We start from the raw sequence: 25,802 nt of genomic DNA, 5'->3' as shown, positions 1-25,802 counted from the left end.
TTCGCCAGAATATCTGAAATCCCATACAGCCGAGTGGGTCGCGATTACGTTTGACAATTTGAATTGTATAATAACAAAATCTAGGCATTTTATTCACTCGGTAGACTGCTCAATCATTCTGACTACCAATTGTTAAAATATAAATTCAAAGTAAATCCACACACAATCTATCACAATCTGAGTACCGGTGGGTAAACAATTTCATCTTTCTACGTCACTGGATTCACTTAATAAAAGTTAAAGGCGATAATTGAATTTATTAGTATTTATAAGAAATGTCTATCAGAGATAAAACCTAATTTAATAATAAGCCGAAATAAAAGTATAATAAAATTATTAATTTGACAAAGGCTAAAAGAACAGAACAAGCCTTCTTATTTCGGATTCTTAATCAGAAATGAGTAAGATTACAAATTATTGAGGACATGAGAAATTGTAGTTTCTAGATTGCATTTAGTAAGTACATTTTTTTAACATGATCTAATGAAATCCTTCTACTTAAAAAGACTTCGGCTTCGGGACTTAAGCACGTGTCCATAGTATTTTGATCAAAGTCTTCTTTTTAAATCGTTTAGACTCAACAAAATATTAATGTCCTTATCAGACAAGAAATCCCACTTATAATCTGATTGATTTAATCAGTTTATTGGGTATTTATTGGCATGAATGCCCCATTATAAAAGGTCTGAAAATCCAAAAACTATTTTTTTGCTCTACAGGAGCAACATTCTAAAGCTTAAAGTCTTAAAAGTTGGCAAGTCCAGAGATACAAATCTTTGAAGGCCATTCTTTCTACATTTACGATCACACCACCACATCCCCAATACAAAATTTTTATTAATTTAATCAGCTTTAATCGGGATTTTAATGTCTGCCTATAATCAGACAATATAAGTATATTTGGTTGTTCATATTGATAGGAAACACTTCTTGTGGAATGTGCGAGTAATCCCTGATCAAAACCTTTCGCGTGGGCCGTGTGTTTCAGCACCTGTCAGTTTTTGAGTATTCATTTAAAACGATAAAGCGTACGTGAGAATCGTCAAGTGGAAGAGCTAATTAAGAGTCCTTTGGCGTGTCAATCAACTCCTGGTTCTGATTCCTAATCGCAGGCGGTTAGTCCGTCACCAACGCAAGCGGCAAAGGCCATTATATGGGGAATGGCGTTCTGTTCGTAGACCCCGGTGAAAAGATGAGCCCAGGGACCCGAGGCAAAAACGCCGACATCCTCGCCTCCATGTGTCTCCGATTCCAGTGGCACCATCGCGGGGAAAAGCTGATCAAAATCGCCGATTGTTGAGAGACTGGTAGGATCCAGACGTTCGTGTGTCTCCGTGTTGTAGTAGTCCTCAAAACTCTTACCGTTCGCATAACTCAAAGCCAGATAGGGTATACCATCTTGGCCCTTCGCCTTGGCAGCTCCAAATATATCGCTGCCTCGAGGTTGATAGCCGGACACACTAAAGGTGTGCGAATGATCCGAGGTCACCACAATAAGGGTCTCCTCCGGATTGGTCATCTCAAGAGCCTTCTTAACCGCCTTCGAGAGTTCGGCCGTCTCATCCAGAGCAATTCGGGCCATTGTACTATGGTGGCTAATATCAATCTTTCCTCCTTCTACGAAAAGGAAGTAACCCTGCTCCTCGGTCTCCAGCACTTCAATGGCCTTCTGTGTCATCTCCTCCAAGGTGGGTTCATTGTTCTCCGGATCGGCCAATTGTTCCAGATGATAGTGCATATGACTCTTGCTGAACAAACCCAACAATCGCCCAGTTTCGGTGGCATTTACATCAAGCAGCTTCTTCTGGGTTTTCACAAAAACATTGCCCTCATCCAAGGCCTCGAATTCTTCGACGAGATTGCGACCATCAGTGCGACGTCCTTTATCGTAGTGTTCAGGACTATAGAAGCTTCGCTTGCCTCCACCCAACATTACCTTGAGTTTGCTGCCCACCTCGCCGTGAATCAACTGGACAGCTATATCCTGGAGACCCGCGGATTGATCACCGCAGTCCGCTTCCAGCACAGCATTATTCTCCCATTCACGATCGGCGACATGGGCATAGACGCCGGATGGAGAGGCGTGGGTTACTCGCGTGGTGGTCACCAGTCCAGCAGCTTTGCCTGCATCCAAGGCCCATTTTCCCAGGGAGAAGACATGATTCGTTTCATTGGCCATGGCCAAACAGTCGCCTCGTTTCACATGGGCATTGACGCCAATGGTTCCGTAGTTTGCCTTCACTCCACAAAGATATGCGGTAGAAGTACAGGCACTATCGGGGACTACTTTGTCCACCGAATAGGTTTTGGATAGGCCCGTGAAGGGAAACTCCTCGAACGAGAGCTTCAGTTCTTCACCTCCAATATAACTGCGCGCAGCAGCCAGAGTAGCCAAACCCATGCCGTCACCCAAGAATAGGATAATGTTCTTAGCCTTCTTTGTATTCCTCACCAACTCCAACTTCTCACGGATGAGTCTTTTGCTGTCCGAGTACCAAAACTCCTGGGTATCCTCTCCGGAAATGGTACGAAGTCTGGGACTACTGGGCAGATGAGGATGCATTCGCTCCTCGTCCGCGGGAGCCTTTCCAGGTACGGCTGCACCCCAGACGACGGTCAACAGACCGAGGCCAATCCAGAACTTAAGACTGAGCATTTTTGAGATGCTTTCACTGCGCCAGCCAAGGGAATACTGTACTCCGTAGTCACATACCACCCATTAATATACCATCAGGTGCAGCTCGTGTGAGGGATCGATAGGGCAGTTTAGTGGCAAGCGGCTAATTTACGACACCTCCTTGGCTAGACCGTGATACTCACGTTTTTAGGCACTTGAGATAATTAATCGATCGCCACTTAAGATTACTGAAATCACAAAAACAATTATATATAATACGTATGTGTATTACAGGAAGAACGCTTTGAAAATCAGAGGCTATATAACCGGGCCAATTCGCTAATTTGGCCAGTCTCGCGGTCACCCTCGAGCAGAGCATTTCTCAGTTTTAAGTTGCCGCCCCATCAAGATGGTAAAAATTTGCCTGATCTTGTGCTTTTTCGCTCTCCTGTTCATTCAGGTTCGAAGTGATGTAGCCGACGATCAAGAACAAGGTAAGTGGAACCGAACGATATTACGAAAATATTATTAACGAACGAATCCGATTTGTCGGGACCCAGCTTATCTACAGCCAATTGAAAAAGCCCACTAGGCCTTATCGCAAATCTTGTTTGCTTATTAGAATTGGCTAATAAAGATCTATTTCTAAAAAGCTTCAGTCATCGACAAGCTATAATTTGATTATGAGTTGATTTGTTCACGTGAAACTAAATTACAATAAAGATAGCGTTAGAAAGCATTCAAAAGAAAGGAGTTATAGATATTATAAAACAAAGTTATGAAAACTTATCAAAGCGATTATATAGATTTGAAAACCGATTAACAAAGAGGAAAACACTTAAAAACGAATGTATAATCATGACACACACATTATGTTGTCAAGAAATTATTAATCAGCTCTAGAGTTGGAAACGTTTTTAACACGTTTTATTAAGGTACAATCAGGTGCAATTTTAAAGCGATAAGATGGTAAGCCAAGTCCCATTAAAATAAAAACTGATTTATAGATCTAATCATGAAAGCCAGGAAACATGTTTACCACTCGAATAAGTAGTTTTATTAGACAAATTTTCCCGCCGATTAGTTGCTAACCCAAAGTCCGGTCTTTACAGCCCAACATCCCCGTCTGCAATCATCACGCGACTTCGAGGCCCTCGACGAGGAACTGGACACTCGGTTCTGGCACGACAAGGCCCAATCGATTCTGGCCGATAAGCTGGCCACCCATAAGAAACTGAACGAAAATCGTGCCAAGAACGTGATCCTATTTTTGGGCGATGGTATGTCAATCCATACGATAGCCGCAACACGTGCCTTTATGGGCGATAGTAACAAGCAGGTCTACTTCGAGACATTCCCCTACTTGGGTCTGTCCAAAACCTATGCTGTGAACGAACGTACTCCGGACTCGGCCAACACGGCTACGGCCTATTTAACGGGTGTCAAGGCCAACTACGGTACCCTTGGAGTCAATGCAAAGGTGCAAAGGGGCGATTGTGTGAGCAATTCGAGTAACCATGTCCAGAGCATTGGTCAGTGGGCCCAGGAGGCCGGAAAGTGGGCTGGTGTGGTGACCACCGCCCGAGTGACACATGCCTCGCCAGGCGGAGTTTATGCCCACGTTGCTGAAAGGGAATGGGAGAACGATGCTGAGATAATCAGCTCCAATTGCAGTCCCGATATCAACACGGACGTTGCCCGCCAGCTTGTCGAGTGGCCAGTGGGTCAGGAACTTCGCGTAATTCTGGGCGGTGGTCGGTCCAATTTCCGGGATCAATCACAGCCAGATGAGACCGGTGTTCCGGGCCTGCGAACCGATGGTCGTGATCTGGTCAAGGATTGGCAAGAGATCAAGAAACAACAGGGAGCGGAGGGCAAGTATGTCTGGTCGCTCAAGGGTCTCAGGGACACCGATATCAGCAAAACGGACTATCTTCTGGGTCTCTTTGACACATCTCACATGCCTTATCATGGGGATCGTGGTCGAACCCATTACGAAAATGCTATTCCATCCCTTTCGGACATGACAGAAGCAGCCATCAATTTGCTCAGCAAGAACGATGAGGGTTATTTCCTGTTTGTCGAGAGTGGTCGGATTGATATGGCTCATCACGCCACGAAGGCAAAGAAGGCTCTGGAGGATACCCAAGAATTCGCGGCAGCCGTGGAACTGGCTAGGAAAATGACCAGCGAGGAGGATACTCTGATCGTGGTGACTTCGGATCACTCACACACCATGTCTATCAATGGCTATCCGGTGAGTAATTTAAATTAAGTCAGTTAGCAAATAAATGATTCTGATCATACAAAATAATATGAAATAGTTCTTTAAACGAAATATATAATTTCAAAATTCGAAATGAATTACATTTTCTTTAATTATCCTTCCTTATATTATAGTACCGGCGTCAGAACATCCTTTCCCTGGCTCCCAACGTGGCTGATGATGACCTGCCCTTTACCATCCTGTCCTATGCCAACGGTCCTGGATTCATTGACACCTACAGCTCTGAGGCTGGACGCATTGATCTTTCCCATGTGGACACCACAAACGAGGAGTTCGCTTTCCAGGCCACGGTTCCTTTGAGTAGTGAGACCCATGGTGCCGAGGATGTGGGCGTCTTTGCATCTGGTCCCTTCGAGCATCTGTTCACTGGCAACTACGAGCAAAGCTCCATTCCCGCCATGATGGCCTATGCGGCCAACATCGGACCTTTTGCCAAGGAAAAACTTAATGAATAAAAAAAGCCGATCAAAGTACCATAGTCATACGGAATACTCAATAAATAACGAGTAGTTTAAGATCCTTTGCAGGGGAGTGTCAAGTCGATAAAATAAGAATAGAAAATACAATAAAAACTCTGAACTGCTTTATAAAATGAATTACCAAATGTAAACTTTATATGTATAATTAAAAAGTACACATAAAAAAGTGTTATGAACAACTTGATTGTCGCATATACATTCATAGTATGAATGAAAAGTATTTATGCAGATATTGAAACTGTGTTTATCAATTTCAATTTCATCAATTTCCAAAATAAAAATGAAATTAATCAAATCAATTAATATTTTATATTATGTTTTTAATAGTGTATTTAACAAATGAACCGGGTGACCATCGAGTCACCTTGGTATAAAGCTGACATCGGGACGCTGACGCAGCTTATGCACTCTTGTGGGCTGCACCCTGATTCAAGGTGCAAGGTCAGCGATTTTTTATTATGCGCAGACGGCTTGTCAGTTCTTTTTTCCGTAAGGTTTCGACCAAATAGCACTTGGCTTGAGCGCATAACTCCGTCCATAGCCATAAACTTGATTCTTCCAAGGAAGTGCAGACTAGTCTTCTAATCATATAATCTTCATCTTTAAGTTATCAACCAGATCTCACGCCCCCTTCCCTCAGGCAAACACCGTTTTCAAATCCAGTTACCAAATACTTTGCCAAGGCAGCACTTCAGTTATAATTTATTTTTAAATAATAGACGCTATGTATGTAAATGTGAAAATAAATTAAATTCAAAATAAAACGTAGCCATGATATTTTGGAATATCTAATGAATATAAAAGAAGATTGCAATCTAACACTTATCAGTTTCCATCCTGATGATTCACGTTGTCCCTTAAATGGAAATAACAAACAATAAAAAACAAAACACACAGGTAGCCGAAGAATCGATAGAACTAGCAGGTAATTCCTCAACCAACAGATAACGAACAAGTTTTTTCAAAGGGTCTAGGAAACTCGTGGCCCATAGCTTACCTGTCTACTTTATTTGCTTCGACTTCGTTAGTTGTCTTTTGTACCTCCTACATTCAAGAACTACGCTAAAATGCTGCTTATTTTGGCATACAGTATTTTGGCCATTTTATTGAGTGTTGTGGTCACGTCTTATATTGTTATTACTTATGGAGCCAAGCGACGAGTTATTCTGCCGGTTAAAAATAAAAATTCATCTGAACAAAAACAAATAGTTTATGAAAAATTAAAACAAGCTCCAGGACCACGACCTTTTCCCATCATTGGCAACCTACATCTGCTGGATCGTTATAGAGATAATCCCTTCGCTGGTTTTACGGAGTTATCCAAACAGTATGGAGACATTTACTCCCTGACTTTTGGACACACCCGCTGTTTGGTTGTGAATAATCTGGAGCTGATACGCGAGGTCTTGAACCAAAATGGGAAGGTAATGAGTGGACGCCCGGACTTTATACGATATCATAAGTTATTTGGAGGCGAGAGAAGCAATTCATTGGCCCTCTGCGATTGGTCTCAACTGCAGCAGAAAAGGAGGAATCTTGCCAGGCGGCACTGTTCGCCCAGGGAATACTCTTCTTTCTATATGAAAATGTCCCAAATTGGCTGCGAGGAAATGGAGCTTTGGAATCGTGAGCTAAGGAACCAACTGGTCCCTGGAGAACCCATTGAACTGAAGCCTCTGATCCTCAAGGCATGTGGAAACATGTTTAGTCAGTACATGTGTTCACTGAGATTTGACTACGGAGATATGGAGTTTCAACAGATTGTTCAGTACTTCGATGAGATTTTCTGGGAGATCAACCAGGGACATCCCCTGGACTTTCTTCCCTGGCTATATCCCATCTATCAACGTCATCTTAACAAAATCATCAACTGGTCCTCGACCATCAGGAAATTTATAATGGAGAGGATTATCTGCCACCGGGAGCTGAATATCGATTTGGATGAGCCAGATCGAGATTTTACAGATGCCTTACTTAAAAGTCTCATTGAGGACAAAGATGTTTCCAGGAACACGATCATCTTTATGTTGGAGGATTTCATCGGCGGACACTCGGCGGTCGGAAATCTTGTGATGCTAGTACTGGCCTATATAGCCAGGAATCAGGATATAGAAGAGAGAATCCAAGAGGAAATAGACGCCATATCATCGAAGGAAAATAGACAAGTTACCCTAATGGATATGAATGACATGCCTTTTACGATGGCCACAATTTTCGAAGTGCTACGATATTCATCCTCACCGATTGTTCCTCATGTTGCCACCGAGGACACAGTAATCTCTGGCTATGGAGTAACAAAGGGCACTATTGTGTTTATCAATAATTATGTGCTCAATACTAGCGAGAACAACTGGGTCAATCCTAAAGAATTTAATCCATTAAGATTTTTGGAAAAGCCAAATCAAGAAAGACCAAACAATTTCAAAGGTTCCGATTACGACATCGAGAACAACAAGGCGAAACTTCAACTAAGAAAGAATATTCCTTATTTCCTACCGTTCAGCATCGGAAAGCGGACTTGCATCGGCCAAAATTTGGTCAGAGGCTTCGGTTTTCTGATCCTGGTCAACATAATGCAGAGATATAATATCAGCAGTCACGATCTGTCTACGATCAAAATCAGTCCAGAGAGTTTGGCACTGCCCGCGAATTGTTTTTCATTGGTTTTGACACCCAGGAAAAACATCTAGGAATGGATTGCTATACCCTCAAGGGAGGGTAAATCTCCTAATTACTAATAAGAATATAAATATTAAAAATTATAGAGAAATATCTGCCTTTGATTAGCAATTAAGGGTAGCTAATTAAGATTGCATTAATGAGTTTAAAAGAACACATTAAATAATATTGTAAAACTAGTTTGTATTCCATGTCTGTATTTTGTACCCTAACATTCACCCAAAGCCTTAAAGTTTCAAAACACACAATATTTATAATAGTCATTCTCCTCATATGATTAATTCGTTAAGAATTTCGTTATAATAAATGACTCATATATTCGTTATGTTGCGAAATGTGTATAATTCTTAAGCGCATTAAAATATTTACATTTTTATTTTCTTGTAGAAATCAATGAATTTGGTCAGAGTCAAACCATATATAAATGACATACAAACTTAGAGCTGAATAAACCTAAAACGACTTCTATCAATAAATGCATCTTGTTTACAAAATGGTCAATTAAAAAACAAAACTTTTTAAAATTAAGAATTAACGTAAAGGATATTCATGATCATGAAGCGAATTATCTAAAGAAAACTATTGGCTAAAGAATCAAACTATCAAGATGTGGATCTACTACTGGGTCTCCACAAGGAGCTGCGGCTGAATGTCCACCACTGGCTGTTCGGCTGGCTTTGTTTCAGACTCCTTGAGATCGTTGCTAGCTTCCTCCGGGCTGGCTGTTCCCCCATCATCTACGTCTAAAGTTTTCGGCAGCGGTCCCAATTTCTGCAGTATATCCACCGGCATTATCTCCGTAATGGTGGGCACCGAGTTCACAGTGAATTGAGACGGCAGTTCGGGTAGAGTTGGCAGCTCAGGCAGAGGTGGAGGTGTGAAATAAGGAGGTATCATCGCAGGCGGTGGCGTAGGATTAGATGGAACAGGCACGGGCACTGGTAGCGGCACGGGTACAGGAACCGGAACAGGCGATGGCACCATGGCAACCGACTGAGGATAGCCCTGATAACCACTTCCATCCAAAACGGGAATGGGCTGCGGCAGCACATTAATAGGCACAGGAGAAAGTACAGCTCCACTTGGCATAGGAGGTGGTCCACTCAGATAATAGGGCATTCCATCCGGCAAAGGCATGGGCATCGGCAGTGGAGGTGGTGGATGTTTGCTAAAGAACTCCTTGAGCATTACTGCCCTTGTGGCAGCATCCACATGCGCAGGAATAATTGGCGGCCGGAGTCGCAGGAACCCTGGCGGCATCTGAGGCAGGCGACCGGTCTTCATCAGCATGGCAAAATGCTTGGGATCGAATGGCGGGCGGTTAGGTGAACGTAGCATTCGTGCATGCGACTTTACTATTGCTCCTTTGAGAGGATCAAAATGGAAGTACCGGAACTTGGGCTTCTTTTGCACCAAGACGGCTTTTTCTAAATTGGCCGGCTTGGGTGTTAGAGGCGGCGGTGGCGCAGGCAATGCAAGCAACTCGTCCCGAATCTGTTGCAGCTTGGCAGCTGCTTGGGCGCGACGCTCCTGATATTTTCGCAGGGCACGTTCGACCGCCATTCCAACAAAGGCGCGGTCCTCGTTATCGCTCTCGTAGGTGGGCAGCACGTTATCCACAAAGTTCACGCTCTTTCGCTTAGGTTTACTAAAAAATAATTATAATATTAGTATTGCTTTTCAAATTGGTAATAAATTAAAAAAATACTGGCATACCTATTGTCTTCCATTGGTTCCTCTATTGCAGCTGGCAACGGAGTGTCCTCCGCTTCCGTTATGTCCTCGCCGGATGGTACTATCTCCAAAACGTTTCCCTTTTGCACAGCCACCGTCATTACCGATGATACAGGCACTATTGGTGGCATTGGAGCCATCGGTGCTATAGGAACATTGGATTCCATGGGTTCCATCGGCGCCATAGGGAGTTCCCTGAGTACTGATCCAGGTGGCTGAGGTGACGAAGACACTTCACCCATATAATCCCCATACGAATTCGAATAATCTTCGGAGTACTGAGCATAGGCCTGTTCCATGTTGTAGGCGGAGTCCATGTAGGCGGCATACGCATCATAGCCCTCTCCCATTGTATCCTGATTCTCCTGCTGCATCAATGACATGTTGTAGTAATAGGCAGCCGCTTCCATTCCCTGATTTTCCTCAAAATAGTTAACAAAGCTTTCGTCTCCAAGCGAATGAGATCTTGGAGATATGGATCGGGATCGAGACCTGGAGAACGATCTCCTTCTGGTTGGTGAACGGGTTTTGGACCAACTGCGTCGCATTGGCGGCGAAGGTGGTTTAAAAGGCAACGGGGAACGCGAGCGAGAGAAGCGATCCCGCTCCCGTTCTCGCTCCCTATCTCGACTTAACGAGTGACGCAGGCGGGGAGGAGGTGGTGACCGAGGTCCAGCCATTTTAGGTGGAATAGGAGACAACGAACTACGTTTCCTATTTCCAATTATTGGTAGCGCGCGTCTTCGTCTATTTGGACTCCTACTACGCGTTCGACTCCTTGTTAGACTCCTGCTGCGACTTCTTCCAATTTTAGTTCCTCCGACTGTTACTCCTCCGATTCTCTTAGCATATCTTGATCCTCTCCTTGGCGATGGAGGACGCCAGCGTCTGGGGCTCGGAGAACGCGACCTGACCCTCGAGCCGCGACGACGTGTTCTATTTCTGGATATGGAACGTGAACGAGACCTTCGACGATTTCCCGTCGGGGGCGGTGGACTCCTTAGTGTCCTAGATTTCGATCGGGATTTTACAATGGTGGGTTTCACAATGGCTATCTCTTTCGGTGGCTTTTGCAGCAGTGCTTTAGGAGGCTCCTCGGCAAGCTTGGATGGTTCCGGTTGCTCTGGTTCATCCTTGTCGAAAATTGCCGGTTTTCTTGTGAGTTTCAGAGGGGAGATGGTCAGTTTGATGGCCTCACGATTGGCATTAAAGATGTTGTTTACGGGAAAGGCTGACTGCTGAGCCTCCACTTGTTTCTGAACGTTTTCTTGATCATCTATTGGCTGTTGATCTTCACTTGAATTGTTCTTCAGTTCCTGCTTGCGATACTTATCCATGATGGCATTGCGCTGCATCAGAAATAGGGATTCCATTTTGAGTAGTTCCTCAGAGATCTCATCGCCAGCGTCGTAGTTCTCACGCATCATCTGAATTCTGGCCAGATTGTCTTCGAGGCTTTTAAGTTTGCGCAAATCTTTGCTAACATTGTTCTTTTTTTGCTGCTGTTCCTTGCCAGATGTATCATCTTGACTCGTTATAGAATTACCTGATGTTACGAGGGATTCCCCATCCGAAGAATTCTCATTATCGTCTTCGTTGTCTGAACTGGAATCCTCCTCGGATTCGCTACTACTGCTACTTGTTGATGAAGTCTCAGTGCCCGAAGAACTATCATCGGCAGCGGAATTACTCAAGGAACTGTTCTTGGAGGTCTCCAGAATATCTGGCTCCAAATCCTCGTTGGACATCTTAATACTATTCATGAACTTGTCATATATCTCATGGATATTGCTCGAGGCCAGGTTCCCAACTTTGGCTCGAGGAGGAGGTGTGCTGTTGGCGTTCCACAAGGCATTCGAATCCTCATCGTCGCCGTTAAATTGGGCAGCTGGTGGAGGCAAAGAGGTAGCATTTAGAGAAACAATGGGATTTGGAGTTGGAGTCGGAGTAGCGGGTGGGGCGTTCTTCGGCATACTGGCCATTGAATCGTCGTTTTCCCAGTTGTCAATGTAGTCATCTGTATCGGGACTTTCCTGCTCGTTTGCTGGTGGAGGAGCATTGGCAGCTACAGCACCATTTCTTACCAGCACTTCCCGTTCCGCCTTTCGTGGGGGCGTGGAATTGCGTTCGGTTTTAATGGTGGTTACAGTAAAGGACGTTTGTTGAGGCGGGGGAGTAAGATCCTTTTCAATCTTAATGTTGAGTTTTTTGTACTCGTCACTGCGTCTTGGTTGCGATTCACTTTGATGATTGTCATGTGATTGATTTCTTTCTCGTTCTAATTCTTTGTCCCAATTCTCTTCATTGCCACTGTCGTTTCGCTGAAGACGCCTCTCCTTGCTTGAAGGACGCGAGGAAGATTTCTTCACGCTTAATACTGATTCACGCTTGAACGGATTTATATGTCTGGATTGGTTTTTGTGATGATCAACCTCTGCCTTTTCACCACCGGATCTCCTGTCCCTGCTTTTAGACAGAGGTTCTATTTTAATTTCTTTGGGCGCCTCTTTCCTCTCCTTGTATTCATTGGTGCGACGGAACAACTGTTCCTTCGTAGCCAAAAGGGCATCCAAATGCAAATCACTGTCCTCGAGCAGGGCCCCAATCCTACTGTGAATCTCGCTGGCCTTGAGCAGAGGAGCCAATTTGTCGGGTTTGGAAATTTGAGCAATAGGAATGGAAACGGGGGTCGCCTTTAATGGCGGCGTAGTACTCCTTTCGATAGGTACAGCTGGAGCTGTAACGGCAGTGTTTAATCTTGGCGGAGAATCGGCAAATATATCGAAACCCTTCGGCTTCTGGATTTCGCCAGTTGGAGTCAGAGGGATATGAATATGTGGCGGCGTCGTTGGGGGAGTTCCTTCTCTGTCCTCCCATGACGAAGATGGCTCGCACTTTTTTCTGGAGCTGTGATCGTTTTCTAAGGCATTTTTGTAGGAGGAATCATGCGGCGTTGCTGCTCTTCTCGATCTATCCTTTTCCCTGGGAGTTCCAAACTTCTTCGCATTCGACAGATCGCTGCGTTTTTCTACATGTCTTTCCTTAGACTTTTCCCTCGAATGATCCCTAGATTTGTCTATACCGCTTTCTTTTAAGCATTTTGCTGTTAATTTCTCTCCAGATCGCTTTCTTTGCTTATCCTTTGAACGTTCGTCTAGTGTTTCGACTAATTGTTCCGGCAGTGTGGTTTTTTTACGTTCAGAGGGTTTTTCTTTTAAATCTTTGTTTTGTTTGACATCAGATTTTTTTTCCGTTGTCTTATCTTGAATTTTTCGCGGGGATTTTTCTTTTGATCGTTTTCTGAGTTTTTCCTTGGATTTTCCCCTGTGCTTTTTATTTGGGGCCTCCTCGTGCGTTTCGTTATACTTGTCCAGCGATTCAACCTTAGATTTATCCCTGTGCACTTTCGTTTTATCATTCAGTTTTTCCGTGGATAAGTCTCTGCTGTTCTCCTTTTCGCCAAGCTTTTCCTTGGATTTTTCTCGACGCCTCTCTCTGGATCTGGACCTTTTCCTTGATTTCGCCCTGGTCTGTTCTATGTCCATTGTCTGTCCTCTGCTTTGATCTCCCGCTTGTGAGCTTTCAGGTGTTTTCGGCCTAGTTGGATCTCTCTCCCTAGATCGGTCCTTTGTTTTTCCTCTAGATCGATCTATTGCGATGGTCCCAGATTCACTTCCAGTTTGTTCTTTTTCCTTCGATCGTTTTCTCTTTTTTGCCCTGTCTTGATTTCTTTCTTGTGATCGATTCCTATTTTTCCATCGAGTTGAATCTCTATCCCTTGACTTTTCTCTAGCTTTCCCTCTACCTAAGTCCCGGTCCTTGGATTTTTCACTAGTTTTTCCTCTGGATAAATCCCTTTCTTTTGACCGCTCCCTAGTTTTTCCTCGATTTTGATTTCTTTCCTGTGTTCTTTCTCTTGTTTTTCCTCTATCGGCATCTCTGTGTGGGGATTTTTCTCTGGTCTTGCCCCTGGATCGATCAATTTCATTTAATTGCTCAGTGGTCTTGTCCTTCGTTTCGCTGGGGGCTTCAGTGGAATTCTGTGTGGCAGGTTTCGCTTTACTCCTACAATTTTCGTGCTTTGAGTTCGAGCACTCGGTGACCAGATTGAAGACAAAAGACACTGGCGGCTGCAAGGCTGTCCATCTGAAAGAAAACCCCTATAACTCTATTTCTAGTATGGTTAGGTATTTACTTACACTACATCCGATTGGGGTCGTTTTGCACGTCCTGAGTTGTTGTTATCTCCTGGACCTGGAGGATTCTGCGGTCCATAAGCTCCCGGCGGAGGTCCTTGGTTTGGTGAACCACCCATCATGGGTGCTCCCATACGATTTTGCATGGGCGGGCGACCAAAGAAGGGCGGTCTCATGCCCCTGGTCATAGGTCCTCCCCTGGCCATCCGGGGCATAAAACCCATGCGGGGGAAGTCAAAGCAAGGAGCTCTCATGTGAAATCTTAAGGGATTAATGCCCAAAAAGGGCGTGGGTGGCGCTTGAGGATGGGCAGCGGCTTCAGCCTCCTCCTGTTTCTCCTTCCTGGCCTTTTGCACATCCTCCAGATTCTTTAGGTCCTCCCCCGAGGAGTCCGAATCCGAATACAGACCTTCGCTATCATCCGCCTCATCCGGTTGTGCTTTCGGTGTTCCCGAAGAGCCGTTCTCGATGCGAGCCTGTTCCAAAGTACCACCTGGCATCTTTCGCAACGTTTTGCTGATCATCAGGTCCTTGGAAAGTTGCTTCTTAATGGCAGGACTCCCCGGATGAAGATGGGGCGGGGTCACAACTTCGCCCGGCTCTAGACTATTGGTGTCAATGTCCTGGAGATCCTCCGGTGGCTTTGCCAGATTGCCAGGTGCTTGGTCCTCCATTCCGGCGGCTGATCCTCCAGTTGCTTGCGACATTTTCACATCCGGCGACCTCAAATCGGTTTTCCTCTCACTCCACTCCCCTCTCGTTAGTTTTTTCTTGTTGTTTGCGGGAGCACACGCTTTTCTTTTGCAGCTCTCTCAATGGCGGCGCCGCGTTGCTGAGTTTCCACGCTGCGCTTTCCCTCGCCGAGCGGTAGTATCGATTGGGCGGCGCGGGCGGACGTCCTCGTCGATTGCAGCGGTGCACCAGCTCGGCGGTTGCGGTTTCATGTACGTTTCCGGATAATGTTTATGCCATCATGAAAAACCAAAGCTAGCAAAGTGTGACCGCGGAAGAGTCATTGAAATATACCGTCTGACTCTGAAAATATACTTTTCATACTATCTTCAAATAATACTATAAATATACTAAAAAAGTGACGCCGGCTTTATATTTTTTATGAGGGTGATTCCACTGCCAATCACATAGACATGTGAATGGGTAGCAATTTGATCTTACACGAGAGTGGGATAGTCTACCCAATAGCGGTTAGGCATAACTAACCCTTCTTCAAAGGACAAAGTAAAGTAATCTACATATTATAGACTTTTAATTATTACCCTGTATTTGTTAAACTACGACTTCTTACTGAATATTGTAGATTATAAGGTTGATCCAAAAAACATCTTCTAAATGTCGCATATAGATGGTTCTCTGTGGAAGTTCGATTTAAAGATAATGTCAATAGAAATTAATATTGTACCTTCTTTCTTTGATTTTTGATCATATCTATAAATTGTATTTGGTCTTATTCTATAATCGCCAGTAATGATCACAACAACTTTTTCTTTTGTCTTTCCAAATGTACATTATGTAGTGGATCCAGGCTGTTATAGTCACTGTGGCATTTTCGGTATTTCGATAACCTAAAAAGTAATTTCTAGTAAGGTACACAGCGGGCACACTACTCTTGACCGAAAAACAAAACAAACTAGGTGTTTCGGTGTTTTATTAGATTATATAGTTATTTTCCTGTAAATATGTCTGATTACGATCATGCACGCATCAAGAAATTAGTTTTAAAGGGCGAAAAACATAAGTGAGTAATTATACTCAGTTGCTTAGATATGCCTCGAAAGTTACAATGTTAAATACTATTTGTTGCAGGAAAAGCAAAAAACGAAAGAAGGAAAAGGATGAGGCGGGATCTTCCAAAAAGCCCAAGGTGGTGGTGGACGAGGATGCAGTGGAGCACGGTGGATGGTGGGCAGCAAAGACAGCTGCCGACATAACGGGAACAGTGTCTATTGAGTTCAGCGATAGATGTTACCTGAAAGCCATGGATAATGGGTAATATATGATTGATCATTTAATTCTAAACTTCCATTCTTTAATAACAATAAATATTTCAGTCTTTTTACTTTGGGAGCACCTCATAACGCTGGCGATGGCCCAGATCCAGAAGAGATTTTCACCGTGTTTCTCATTAATGACCGTAAGGTAGCCTTTAAATCTGGCTATGGCAAGTATTTGAAAATCGAAAAAGATGGCATGGTAACTGGGCGATCCGAAGCTGTGGGTAGTATGGAACAGTGGGAGCCAGTTTTCGAGGTAAGCGATACTTATTCAAAAACCGCCTCTGTCTGTTAAAATAATCCAATTAATTCGAAGGAAAATCGAATGGCCCTGCTTTCGGAAACCGGACACTTTATGTCCATCGATCCCGAAGACGACGCCTGTGTTGCATTGCGTAAAAAGGTAGGACAATATGAGATCTGTAAAGTGCGGAGTAACGCCGCCAGGGATGTTGTCATCGATACGGAGCCCAAGGAAGAAAAGGGGGACTTGGGCGAAGTTGAAAAGAATTACGTGTAAGTACAGCCAATGTATATTTATATCTGATCTCAGTTTATTATGAAAATACAATCAATAATACTTGTATCCTCTTTAGAAAAAAGTTCCAAAAGTTTCAAGACAAGAAAATGAGGATTAATCAAAACGATGTAAAAGAACTCGAAGATGCCAAGGCTCAGGGATCCCTGCATGAAACCCTTTTAGACAGACGCAGTAAAATGAAGGCCGATCGGTATTGCAAGTAACCCTATTTGGATTTGTATTCATTCATTAAAGATTTGTGTACCATTCATAAAACGCTTGGATCCTTAGTTTGATTATGGAAGGTTGCAGGATCTACACACATATATGGTAATTTAAAGAGATATTTGTTCATTCCGCAAAATTTAAATGTATAAGGGACCGAAGATAAGTGTTATTTCAGTGTTAATGTGTTTTTAGTTTATATGTTTGTTCAATAAGTTTATAAAATTCAAACAAATTGTAAAATTTTCAGAAACGTGTGTATTTTCGGTCCTTGGTATTTTTAGATTTCAAATGAGTACCTACTAAATCTAAAGGATATATGTATGCCTAGTAATAATAATTTAATAGTTAAATTGATACTAATATCCGTATAAAGTTCACCCCTTAGTTGAATTTTTGTTTGCACTGTGATTTAGTCCTGCAGATAAGCATTGAACTGTACATCCCAAAAAAAACCGAATATACGCTGCAAACAGTTTGAAGAAAGCGGACTTAGCAGAAATATGAATTTATTGTTTCCTGGTATTAGGTAATACTTAATAACAAGGTCCAAAATAAAAAGTTTTAGAATTAAATCCTTTTTTAGTTTGTTCATTAGTTGGACCTTTTCAAGTAGAAGTTATCAACATTCAAAAGTATAGAGCAACTTTAGGCGTGCAACATTTGCTGATTGCTATGTTTTTATTTGGGATACTGTCAGTTATTTATCTAGTAATTCACAACCAAAATCCAATAAAAATGTAGGTAGCTCAGATTAAGGCATGCAGATTTGGAATTAATTTGCTTCGAATGTTTCAGATGACCGAGAGTTAAGCTGGCCGGCAACAACCTTTCCACCCCCTTTCACCGGCTGGCTGTAGTGAAACTCGCAGCAGACGGCGTCACAACATGACATGTCGAGCTGGATGTGCTCGGCACCACCCCCCGACCACCCAACCACCCAACTACTCGAGCCACCCCCTCGTCGGGCGGGAAAACAACCACCGTGCATCCTTCGCCCTCGCCCTCGCTCTCTGTTCCTCTCTCTCTGCGCAGTCCTCACACCAGCGGTGGCGTGCGCCTCTCGCTACATCCGCGAGGACTCCTTTGGAGTGCTGAGTGCTGTTTGTGTCCTGGCGCCTCGTGCTCGGCAGTGCGCTCGTGGCTTTATTTTGGCTCTGGCCGGTGGCTCAAAGTCGCGTGGCAGTCAGTTTGCTGCCGTCGCTGTTCGTGGTTGAAAGTCCGGTCCGCTTGGCTCCTCAGTTTTTTGCCGCTTTTCGTAGATACTTCACACGGAAACCGCTCCTATCCGGATGCAATTGTATCTCGTGGATTGTGCCGCAGTTGAGTGCCACTTGAAAATTGTCAAAATTGAATTTACCGAACGTTAGTGAACAAACGTCCTCCAAATGGCCATAACGAGTGTTTCGGCCTTTGTCTGGCTTCGAATTTCGAACCAAACTTAAGAGCTTTCCGGATTAAGCCAAAAGTTTCTGTAGAGATACTTAAGTGCTAAGTGAACTCATCAAAAGCATCGCACTATAGTGAACTACATATGTATATGTATCATCTGACTGTTTGGTAAGTGAAGTGATCTCATTGCAGTTATAAGAACCTTTTTATATGATTGTCTGGCTGTTTGGTCTTGCGGCTCTCGTTTTTGGTGGTGTTTCAAAAATTGCAGGCGACTCGGGGTGTTTTTTCCAAACTGCCGCCGACAGGTATGGGATAATCAATTCCAAGGAAAACTAAAATCAACAAGGAACTCTGCTGCATTTTATGCAAGAGTGTGGATTCACATAATATCTATTTCCAAAGACAAATCTCAATCTTGAACATAAATCTAATTGTCCAAATTGATTTATCTTTCATGTAAGTTGCGTGTGAACAGCTCATACATTTGTGAATATGTAAAGGGAGTCGGGGCTAACATCGTTGGGAGATCGATATGAAGGGTAATATCCATTAATCAATACGTTTACGAAATTATTTTAATGTTTCCCTAAAAGGTTTCTAATTATTGACAGGAGAACATAAAACCGTTGATTTATACTACATATTTGCCAAAAATACATTTATCAATCTTTGCGTGCTTTAATCTCATACATTTGTAAATATTTAAACAAAGGCTTCTTGTGCGTTGTTGGTGGATTGATATTACTCATATTTTTCTGAACTGAATTTTAAGCAACAATTCGTTTTTGATAGGGTTTATTTACTTAAATTAACAGTAAAACCTTTTATTTTTTAGAGAACTTGGTGAGCCTACATCCATTAATATATAAACTAGTGATTTAATTTTTCAATAAGGGACTTTTCTTGGAAAGTTACAGGAACGGATATTTATATTTTAGTTGTTAATCTGTTGGTGTACTAAAGGAATTCACAGGATTCACTTGAAGGGTCGAGTAACCTCAACATTTAAAATCCATTAAATTGAATTTCCTTTGTGGGGCTTTTCCCCTTTGTTGGCCTGTCTCTCCTTTTGTCGAGCACAAAAGTGGTCAATTGGAAGGCAGACTGAGGGCGGAAAAGCCGACAATGGAAATCCGTCTGATTTCTTTAATTTCCCTAGTATCCTTTGACAGTTAGAATGGTTTCCGTCTAGGCCTGTCATTAGATTTGGTTTAACAATAATTGCATTGAAATCCAAACAGATTTAAAAACACAAGTAGTACTCGTACTAGTACAATGGTCTTTTCATAACCAAGTTGAGAGGCCTCTTGTTAAGTGTATAAAGAAATTAAGAATAATTTTGTATTACAGAAAAATTATATTTTTGTACAATGTAAACAAGTTACCAGTTTGCTAAAACATGCCTTCCTATTTTTGCCAGCATATTCACCGAAGAAGCCAAGCTTAAACTTCAAGAGATAACTCCATACTGCTTTGATCGAATTTGGCATCAAATGGACTATGACTTGCAGTTGGTTTTACCAATTACTCTTTTTATATTTTCAAACTTCCTGGTGGCTAACACACAAGCCCATGTACACCGATGTTTTTCTAATTACATCCATGCACATACACCATGGACATCTGATGTCACAGGGCTTTGTTGCATACAATTTGACTCGCTTAGAAATGCACCACCACCCCCTGGCCACCCGAGTAAACACCCACACTCACCCACTCTGTGGAAGAACACATGTCATGGTATACCCTGTGGGTACCTGGCAGAAAAGAAAACAGAACAAAGTGAGAGACCCAGACTAAATTAATCAGGGGCCAGGTAGCGATTGGAGAGCGCAGTCGGAGTGTGCCGGAGTTCTTCGGGGGTTGGCATCCATATCCATACCATCCTATACCTATACCATACCACTGCAACAAGCGAGAACCGGTGAAAACAACCCTATGCGAACTGTCTTCATCGGTAGGGATTTCCCCATATGTTTTTCCCTATCAACATTCATATTTGAGTCAGTAGAAATATTAGAACCATCTTATATGAAAGCTAGGTTTTATTAAATATTATTACCAGACCATCAAAAGCCTTACTTATTATTACCAAAATTTCAAAGAATACGTACATCCATTAAAAGTTTTAACTAACCCCTTATTATGACAAAAATGTATTCACAACAGGTAACCACATTTTAGGAACTTTTCCAATAAATGGTAACTAAACTTCACTTTGTAAGGAAACACTTTAAAAGGTAAAGTCAGCCAGTGTTTTGCGAAGTTAAGCTAACTTTTTTCGACAGCGAACTGTGAAAATTGGGGATGAAAGCATAAACAGCTGATGGCGGTTCTACGACCCCATATACCCAGCTCCTTTCTCACGGGTTAATTTCCTTTCGCAACGCCAACGTGCAAACATACAAATGCTTGCAAAAATATTTATTTAGTAATTTGACGACCCTGAGTTGTCTCCAGTTATTTAAGAAGATTTGTTGATTAACTGCAAATGGATTTATAATATTTGTATACTTTGCAATTTCCGTTTGGATACTTTTTTTCATTTTTAAATTTCCGCTAGTAGAAAAGGGGCACATTCTTTAAATACCAAGAAATTAGTTTACTTTAATCGGTTTTAAGATGAATTTACTTACTGCTATCCTTAATTCAACTGTACATGCAAACTTTAAAATGCTTAATTTTGCTGAAATGATTGCTTTGCCACCACAAAGTTGAAATGCAAATAAATACTCAAGGACTACATGAAAGTGGAAAAGAAAAGAACGGCGAGGAAGTTTTCCGGATTGCGCCTGCTGCGTAATTCCAGTTGCGCACACATTCCGCCTCCGGAAAAGTATTTGTAACAGTGTTTAAACTCACATAGCCTTTCGTGGTTTGCGAACTATTAAAAAGTGAGCTGAGTTCTCGGTGGCGGGCGGAGGTCACCCAGCCGCTTGGAAAAAGTGGGCGGTGCGGTTGGGATGATTATCCAAGTTTTACCATTCTTTCTCCGCCTGGCCTCACTTTTCCAACGCCATCAAGAGCCGCACAGCGCACAGTTATGGGGAAAATCTTTTAATTAATTTAAAACTAATTTTCTTGAAAGCCAAGTGAAATGACCTTTGAGTGAGTTGAAAGCTGGCACATACTCGCTGCAAAGTTTAATTTAAATATTTTTAGCTCCGTACGTTGGCATACGAAATTAAATCACAAACAAATCCGGAGCAACACCTTACTTTTGATCCTAAAACTTTAAGCAAATGCAACTTGATTAGATTACAAACTTTTGAGATTCACTTATTATGAATTTCGGTGTTATGGAACTGAAAACCTAATCATATCAGATAAATGCTTCCTTTGATGTAAACCTAAAAAGTTTGAGAAGTGGGGCTTTTTCCGGGGCTACAGTCTCGAATGGGCTCCAAAGCGTCGCTCTGATTGCCCACAACTTTGAGGATTCGAGAAGCATTCAAATGCATTCCCTCGTCCAATTCTAGTCCCCAACCCCGGCGAAAGTGGATTAGCAATTTGTTAAGCCAACAATTTACCCAGCTCCGTGGGGCTTCACTTCGTCGAGTTGTTTGCATTTGTCAGGGCCAGGCTGGCCTTTTTCTGCAGTTTCTGCTGGGAAAGGATATCCGATGACCATGCTGAATGCCATCCAGGGATCCATCTACAGACAGCAAAATAATAATATCGATTTGATGGATAAATAAAAAATAAAATGGTTAATAAATGAAAATTTTTATAAATACAAATTAAGCTATAATTATTTTTTCAATTTATTTAAGTCAGTGGCTTTAAAGTACATATGTGTGAATATAGTCATCTATGATGGATAATGTATTTTGAAAATTATATTATGATAAAGGATCTATAAAAATACTATTGCAACATATAAGCGTATAAGCAGCATATAAGTTAGCTAAGTTCATTTTTTTATTTTACTGTTTAAACTAAGATTGTAAACTTTTGTGTTTATGCAAATACTTTTTAACTATTATAAATACTATACCATTAAACAAACCTTCTGGGGTTCTGTTTTTTCCCGTGTGCCAGAAACTCTTTGAACGGCTTCTCGGTCTCTCACTTTGCGTTTAATTGTAATTTTAACTTTTGCCATTTAAGTGTCTGTTATGTGCCATCTGGAGCGACTTGTCTGCACCGCCGGCGGAGCCTTTTCCGCTCATTCTGTCACGCAGTGTTTGCCAGTCGTAAATGTTTTTAGTTCGGCTAAATGCAATTGTGGCCACTTCTTGCACTTCCTGCCAACGCACTTGGCGCACTCGTCTGCTCCACATTGCCGCCCGGTCGTATACGCAATTTAAAGAGCTCTTTAAAGCGAGTGCGATAATTATCGCTTAACAATTATTAAAAGGTATTTGAAATCACTCAGCAAACTGCACCAATTAGGTCAGCATAATGGTTATTAAACGGTTATAATAATGTTTCTTGAATATTATACCTGTTCTTTGTTATTTTGAAAGCTTAAGCTCATTCTAAAATACCTTTGTTTTTGCTTGTATCTACTTAAGCTATCATCTTTATTAACAGCAGGTTAAAAGTATTCAACAGAGAAAGTAATAACAATTTTGAGCAATACCTAATGGTACTCTTAACAAACACAATTTATGGAAATAAAATACCTGTCTTCTAGGATTTTAATTTTCTGCTAAACGCTTGAAAAAGCGCACATACGCAATAACATTCGCGCACACCGGTCTTAAGGTTTAATTTGCAATTTATGCGACAATGGTATTCGTCTGTCGCGACGGAAACGGAATAATTTCCCATTTCCGGTGTGTGCCAACAAGAAAACTCAAAATCCACGCTCTTGTGATTGTGTGTGTCTTTGAACAAGGCGAATAATCAAGGAACAGGTACAAATAACACTCGTCGTTTTGGGAAGCCAACTGGGGAACTCTCCCCTTCCGCATTCCACGTGCTAAGGAAAACAAGTCTGTACGATTAAATAAAATACTTCCTAATAAAAAAAAACGCAAATTTAATTTACTTTCGGGGGCTGTCGGCTCGCAGCAAACATAAATCGAAGTCAACGAGGTGCCCCAACCACCAACACCCACATTCACTCCTACCAGAATTCAGTGTTGACAAACGCAAAAGACTTGGAAATAGCTAAATCAAGTAATTGTATACGTTAAAATAAATATTTGTTAAAACATTTGAAAAACATTTCTCATTAATTAATTTTTGTTTTAACGTATACAATATTTGTTAATGAGAAAATCATTTCTCATTAATACATTTTTATTTTAACGTATACAACTTCTTGATTTAGCTATTTCCGAGTCTTTTGCGTTTGTCAACACTGAAAAGGGGAATTAAATACTTAATTCCCTTTTTCAATCACAAATGTTAAATCGAATGGTAAAAGGTAAAGTGGTCTAAAGTATACACATATAAATATAAAATATAAGTTGATATATAAACATAAAATATTAAATTGCCAGATTTGGCTATAAAGACTAACTAAATTTTCAACACTCCTGTTGGTTTCCTTGCTCTCATTTCGCTTTTGCTTCCAGGATCCGGATGGAGAAGTTGTATATGGCGTGTCATAAGCCTCCACCAAAATAATTTTGTTGAGGGGCCAGAAAGATTGGATGGGTGCCTGGGGTTGGGTGGTATTTTGTGGGCATGCGAAGGTGGTGAGACGCCATATTTTCGACTCCATCACATCTGATGCCTAGGAGGCACGTGATGCTGAATATAATGAGAACAATTTTTATTTAAATTAGATCCACCGCCGGACACTTGGCACAATTATGGATGGCCGGCTGGCAGCTGGGAACTGGAAAATTCGTAAGGGGAGCTCATCCATTGGTCAGTGCCTCGTGATCCAGCTGATATAGATACTCGTAAAATAAACTAAATGACCTGCTTTCGGCTGATTACTTTTCAACGTGCCTGCAGGAAATGCTGAATATTTTGCAATATGCTTGTTACACTTAAAACGTTTTATGGATCGTTAATGCACAAAGGTATTTAGTATTAAAGCAAACATTTTAAGGAAATTGTTTCCAGAAAGTTTGAGTTTCACGGCAGTTGTTTTAAAAGGTATCTCCATATATTGGCAAGTTAGTTCTTTAAAAGTCTTCCTCGCCTTCTGACGTCAGCAGGAAGTAATACTGCACCAAATATTACAATACTACGCAAAAGATATTTTATACGGCTTCTGTCCCTAAAAAGTAGGCAATGATGCTTATGACACTTGACAACAGAGTTCCTAAGTGGTTTTGAGACCATGAATATTCTGGGACATTTCCATTTGTCTGGATCTCCAAGTGTATTACTCAAATTTAGGCTGCATCCTCGAAATGGGGCTTGTTTTGGCCGGTGCTCATTATCGTAATGGACGTTTAGGGGCGGTGTGTTTTGGGCCGGGGGCTTGGGGGTGGTCTTGGGTGCACATTCCATTAATCATGCCGAACATACTACATCCAAGGGCCGTGAAACTGAACCACTGAATCAACAACAACAAATCATGCGAAAGCGAATGCGCAAATAATGCCGCTTAAAATTTCAATGGCTCGGCATTATTCATTCCAGCCAAAGCCGTTATCGGAAATTAATTTTCAAAATCCGCTTAATGGTTAGCGAGTAGATGCGGGAATGAATTTATGAGTTTGCAGATATGCGAATTAGAACTGGAGTACATTTTTTCGTCCTTAATTTGGTCCTGTACATGTTGGTTACTTTTTAATGAGCAACTAGTTGTAGCTAAATTGCCAAATATCTATTAGAACATGTATTTCACTCTGCAAAAATGTAATTCTATCCTATTCGACTTTTATTTATCTCTTTACTCCAAATAACTGTGTCTATAATTACATCCCTTTCGGCAACATTAAATGGTTGTATATTTGTCGAGCCTGTGGCAAAGCCACAAAAATGCAGTATATTACTTTCCCGAAAAACTCATTTCAGGCTGTGCAATATGGAGCCCAATTAAAGCATGTTTAAGCAATTCTGTTCAACTTTTTAATTATGAACTCTACTGCATTCCCGAGCTATCACCACAGATATAATTGGAAATGGCATACAAATTGTGCAAATGTTTTTATATCTTTTCCTTGCTGGGCACAACAAAATGGAATGTACTCGTAATTATAGACATTTGATTGTGATGATTTGTGGTTGATTAATATAATAGCTATAGAAATGTAATTAATCGTTTTTTTGCAAGCTTTAATCAATTAAAATTTACTGGTTTATACATTTTTACAAATAAATTTAAATGATTATTTAATGTTAATGTTGGTTTTTCATATCCTTAAGAAAATAATTTTTTTTATATTCCAACTCACGAAATAACATAGCATAGTGATGCGTGATGATTTTAAATCTATTTATATAATGTAAACAAGCAATTTAATCAACTTTAATGTTGTAAACCATTATTTACTTGAAAGTAACAAAATGTTCTTTATTAATATTTCATCAAACTCATTTTTAAATTTATTCTCCTAACTAATGGATTTCTAAGTTCCAAACATAGTTCCGAAGTCAGAAAACAACTTCGGCGGACTGAAACATTTTTCTGGGCTTAACTTGAGTATTGCAATTAATCTAAGCTGACTTGCGCTTTGTTTTTGAGTACCAACTAGAAATGCAGAAGCATTCACAGAAGTGGGGCAAAACATATTGTTATCCAAAGA

General features: G+C 41.6%; 6 protein-coding genes across 6 annotated transcripts in view; 4 read left to right on the top strand and 2 right to left on the bottom strand.

Annotated features, from left to right (window-relative positions):
* Nucleotides 1–831: 831 nt before the first annotated feature.
* On the bottom strand, nt 832–2,680 carry LOC119553386 (membrane-bound alkaline phosphatase). The gene has a single exon (XM_037863743.1). It carries the CDS (start codon nt 2,654–2,656, stop codon nt 1,103–1,105), a length of 1,554 nt encoding a protein of 517 aa, XP_037719671.1. The 5' UTR covers nt 2,657–2,680; the 3' UTR covers nt 832–1,102.
* A 274-nt stretch (nt 2,681–2,954) lies between these two features.
* LOC119553465 (alkaline phosphatase) lies at nt 2,955–5,500 on the top strand. Its single transcript, XM_037863867.1, has 3 exons — nt 2,955–3,111; nt 3,730–4,874; nt 5,018–5,500. Exons 1-3 carry the CDS (start codon nt 3,027–3,029, stop codon nt 5,357–5,359), a joined length of 1,572 nt encoding a protein of 523 aa, XP_037719795.1. The 5' UTR covers nt 2,955–3,026; the 3' UTR covers nt 5,360–5,500.
* Nucleotides 5,501–5,883: 383 nt separating this feature from the next.
* On the top strand, nt 5,884–8,330 carry LOC119552863 (cytochrome P450 307a1). Its single transcript, XM_037862749.1, has one exon. It carries the CDS (start codon nt 6,451–6,453, stop codon nt 8,071–8,073), a length of 1,623 nt encoding a protein of 540 aa, XP_037718677.1. The 5' UTR covers nt 5,884–6,450; the 3' UTR covers nt 8,074–8,330.
* An 86-nt stretch (nt 8,331–8,416) lies between these two features.
* LOC119552862 (serine/arginine repetitive matrix protein 2) lies at nt 8,417–14,984 on the bottom strand. The gene is made up of 3 exons (XM_037862748.1): nt 13,996–14,984; nt 9,779–13,942; nt 8,417–9,710 (listed from the first exon to the last, which is right to left on the bottom strand). Exons 1-3 carry the CDS (start codon nt 14,697–14,699, stop codon nt 8,681–8,683), a joined length of 5,898 nt encoding a protein of 1,965 aa, XP_037718676.1. The 5' UTR covers nt 14,700–14,984; the 3' UTR covers nt 8,417–8,680.
* A 630-nt stretch (nt 14,985–15,614) lies between these two features.
* LOC119554022 (protein FRG1 homolog) lies at nt 15,615–16,799 on the top strand. The gene is made up of 5 exons (XM_037864737.1): nt 15,615–15,745; nt 15,814–15,996; nt 16,059–16,257; nt 16,318–16,517; nt 16,598–16,799. The coding sequence occupies exons 1-5, from the start codon at nt 15,687–15,689 to the stop codon at nt 16,743–16,745; spliced, it is 789 nt and encodes a 262-aa protein (XP_037720665.1). The 5' UTR covers nt 15,615–15,686; the 3' UTR covers nt 16,746–16,799.
* A 126-nt stretch (nt 16,800–16,925) lies between these two features.
* LOC119554020 overlaps nt 16,926–25,802 on the top strand; it is a 28,626-nt gene continuing 19,749 nt past the window's right edge. Inside the window, exon 1 of the mRNA XM_037864735.1 lies at nt 16,926–18,306. The gene's annotated coding sequence lies outside the window, so the exon portion shown is untranslated. The remainder of the gene's footprint in view (nt 18,307–25,802) is intronic.

Source organism: Drosophila subpulchrella, chromosome 3L (genome assembly GCF_014743375.2).
Source record: "Drosophila subpulchrella strain 33 F10 #4 breed RU33 chromosome 3L, RU_Dsub_v1.1 Primary Assembly, whole genome shotgun sequence".
Classification (NCBI taxonomy): domain Eukaryota; kingdom Metazoa; phylum Arthropoda; class Insecta; order Diptera; family Drosophilidae; genus Drosophila; species Drosophila subpulchrella.
Note: the sequence above shows the minus strand (reverse complement) of the source record. Positions and strands in the feature narration are given on the sequence as shown.

What these genes read in the sequence shown, in the direction of transcription:
- LOC119554022 (XM_037864737.1), top strand. Translation starts at nt 15,687, where the DNA reads ATGTCTGATTACGATCATGCACGCATCAAGAAATTAGTTTTAAAGGGC. An exon ending in AGTGGGAGCCAGTTTTCGAG is followed by an intron (nt 16,258 to 16,317) that starts GTAAGCGATACT and finishes ATTAATTCGAAG; the next exon opens with GAAAATCGAATGGCCCTGCT. An exon ending in GAAGTTGAAAAGAATTACGT is followed by an intron (nt 16,518 to 16,597) that starts GTAAGTACAGCC and finishes TATCCTCTTTAG; the next exon opens with AAAAAAGTTCCAAAAGTTTC.
- LOC119552862 (XM_037862748.1), bottom strand. Translation starts at nt 14,699, where the DNA reads ATGTCGCAAGCAACTGGAGGATCAGCCGCCGGAATGGAGGACCAAGCA. An exon ending in CGACCCCAATCGGATGTAGT is followed by an intron (nt 13,943 to 13,995) that starts GTAAGTAAATAC and finishes GTTTTCTTTCAG; the next exon opens with ATGGACAGCCTTGCAGCCGC. An exon ending in GAACCAATGGAAGACAATAG is followed by an intron (nt 9,711 to 9,778) that starts GTATGCCAGTAT and finishes ATTATTTTTTAG; the next exon opens with TAAACCTAAGCGAAAGAGCG.
- LOC119552863 (XM_037862749.1), top strand. Translation starts at nt 6,451, where the DNA reads ATGCTGCTTATTTTGGCATACAGTATTTTGGCCATTTTATTGAGTGTT.
- LOC119553465 (XM_037863867.1), top strand. Translation starts at nt 3,027, where the DNA reads ATGGTAAAAATTTGCCTGATCTTGTGCTTTTTCGCTCTCCTGTTCATT. An exon ending in AGCCGACGATCAAGAACAAG is followed by an intron (nt 3,112 to 3,729) that starts GTAAGTGGAACC and finishes CGGTCTTTACAG; the next exon opens with CCCAACATCCCCGTCTGCAA. An exon ending in TGTCTATCAATGGCTATCCG is followed by an intron (nt 4,875 to 5,017) that starts GTGAGTAATTTA and finishes CTTATATTATAG; the next exon opens with TACCGGCGTCAGAACATCCT.
- LOC119553386 (XM_037863743.1), bottom strand. Translation starts at nt 2,656, where the DNA reads ATGCTCAGTCTTAAGTTCTGGATTGGCCTCGGTCTGTTGACCGTCGTC.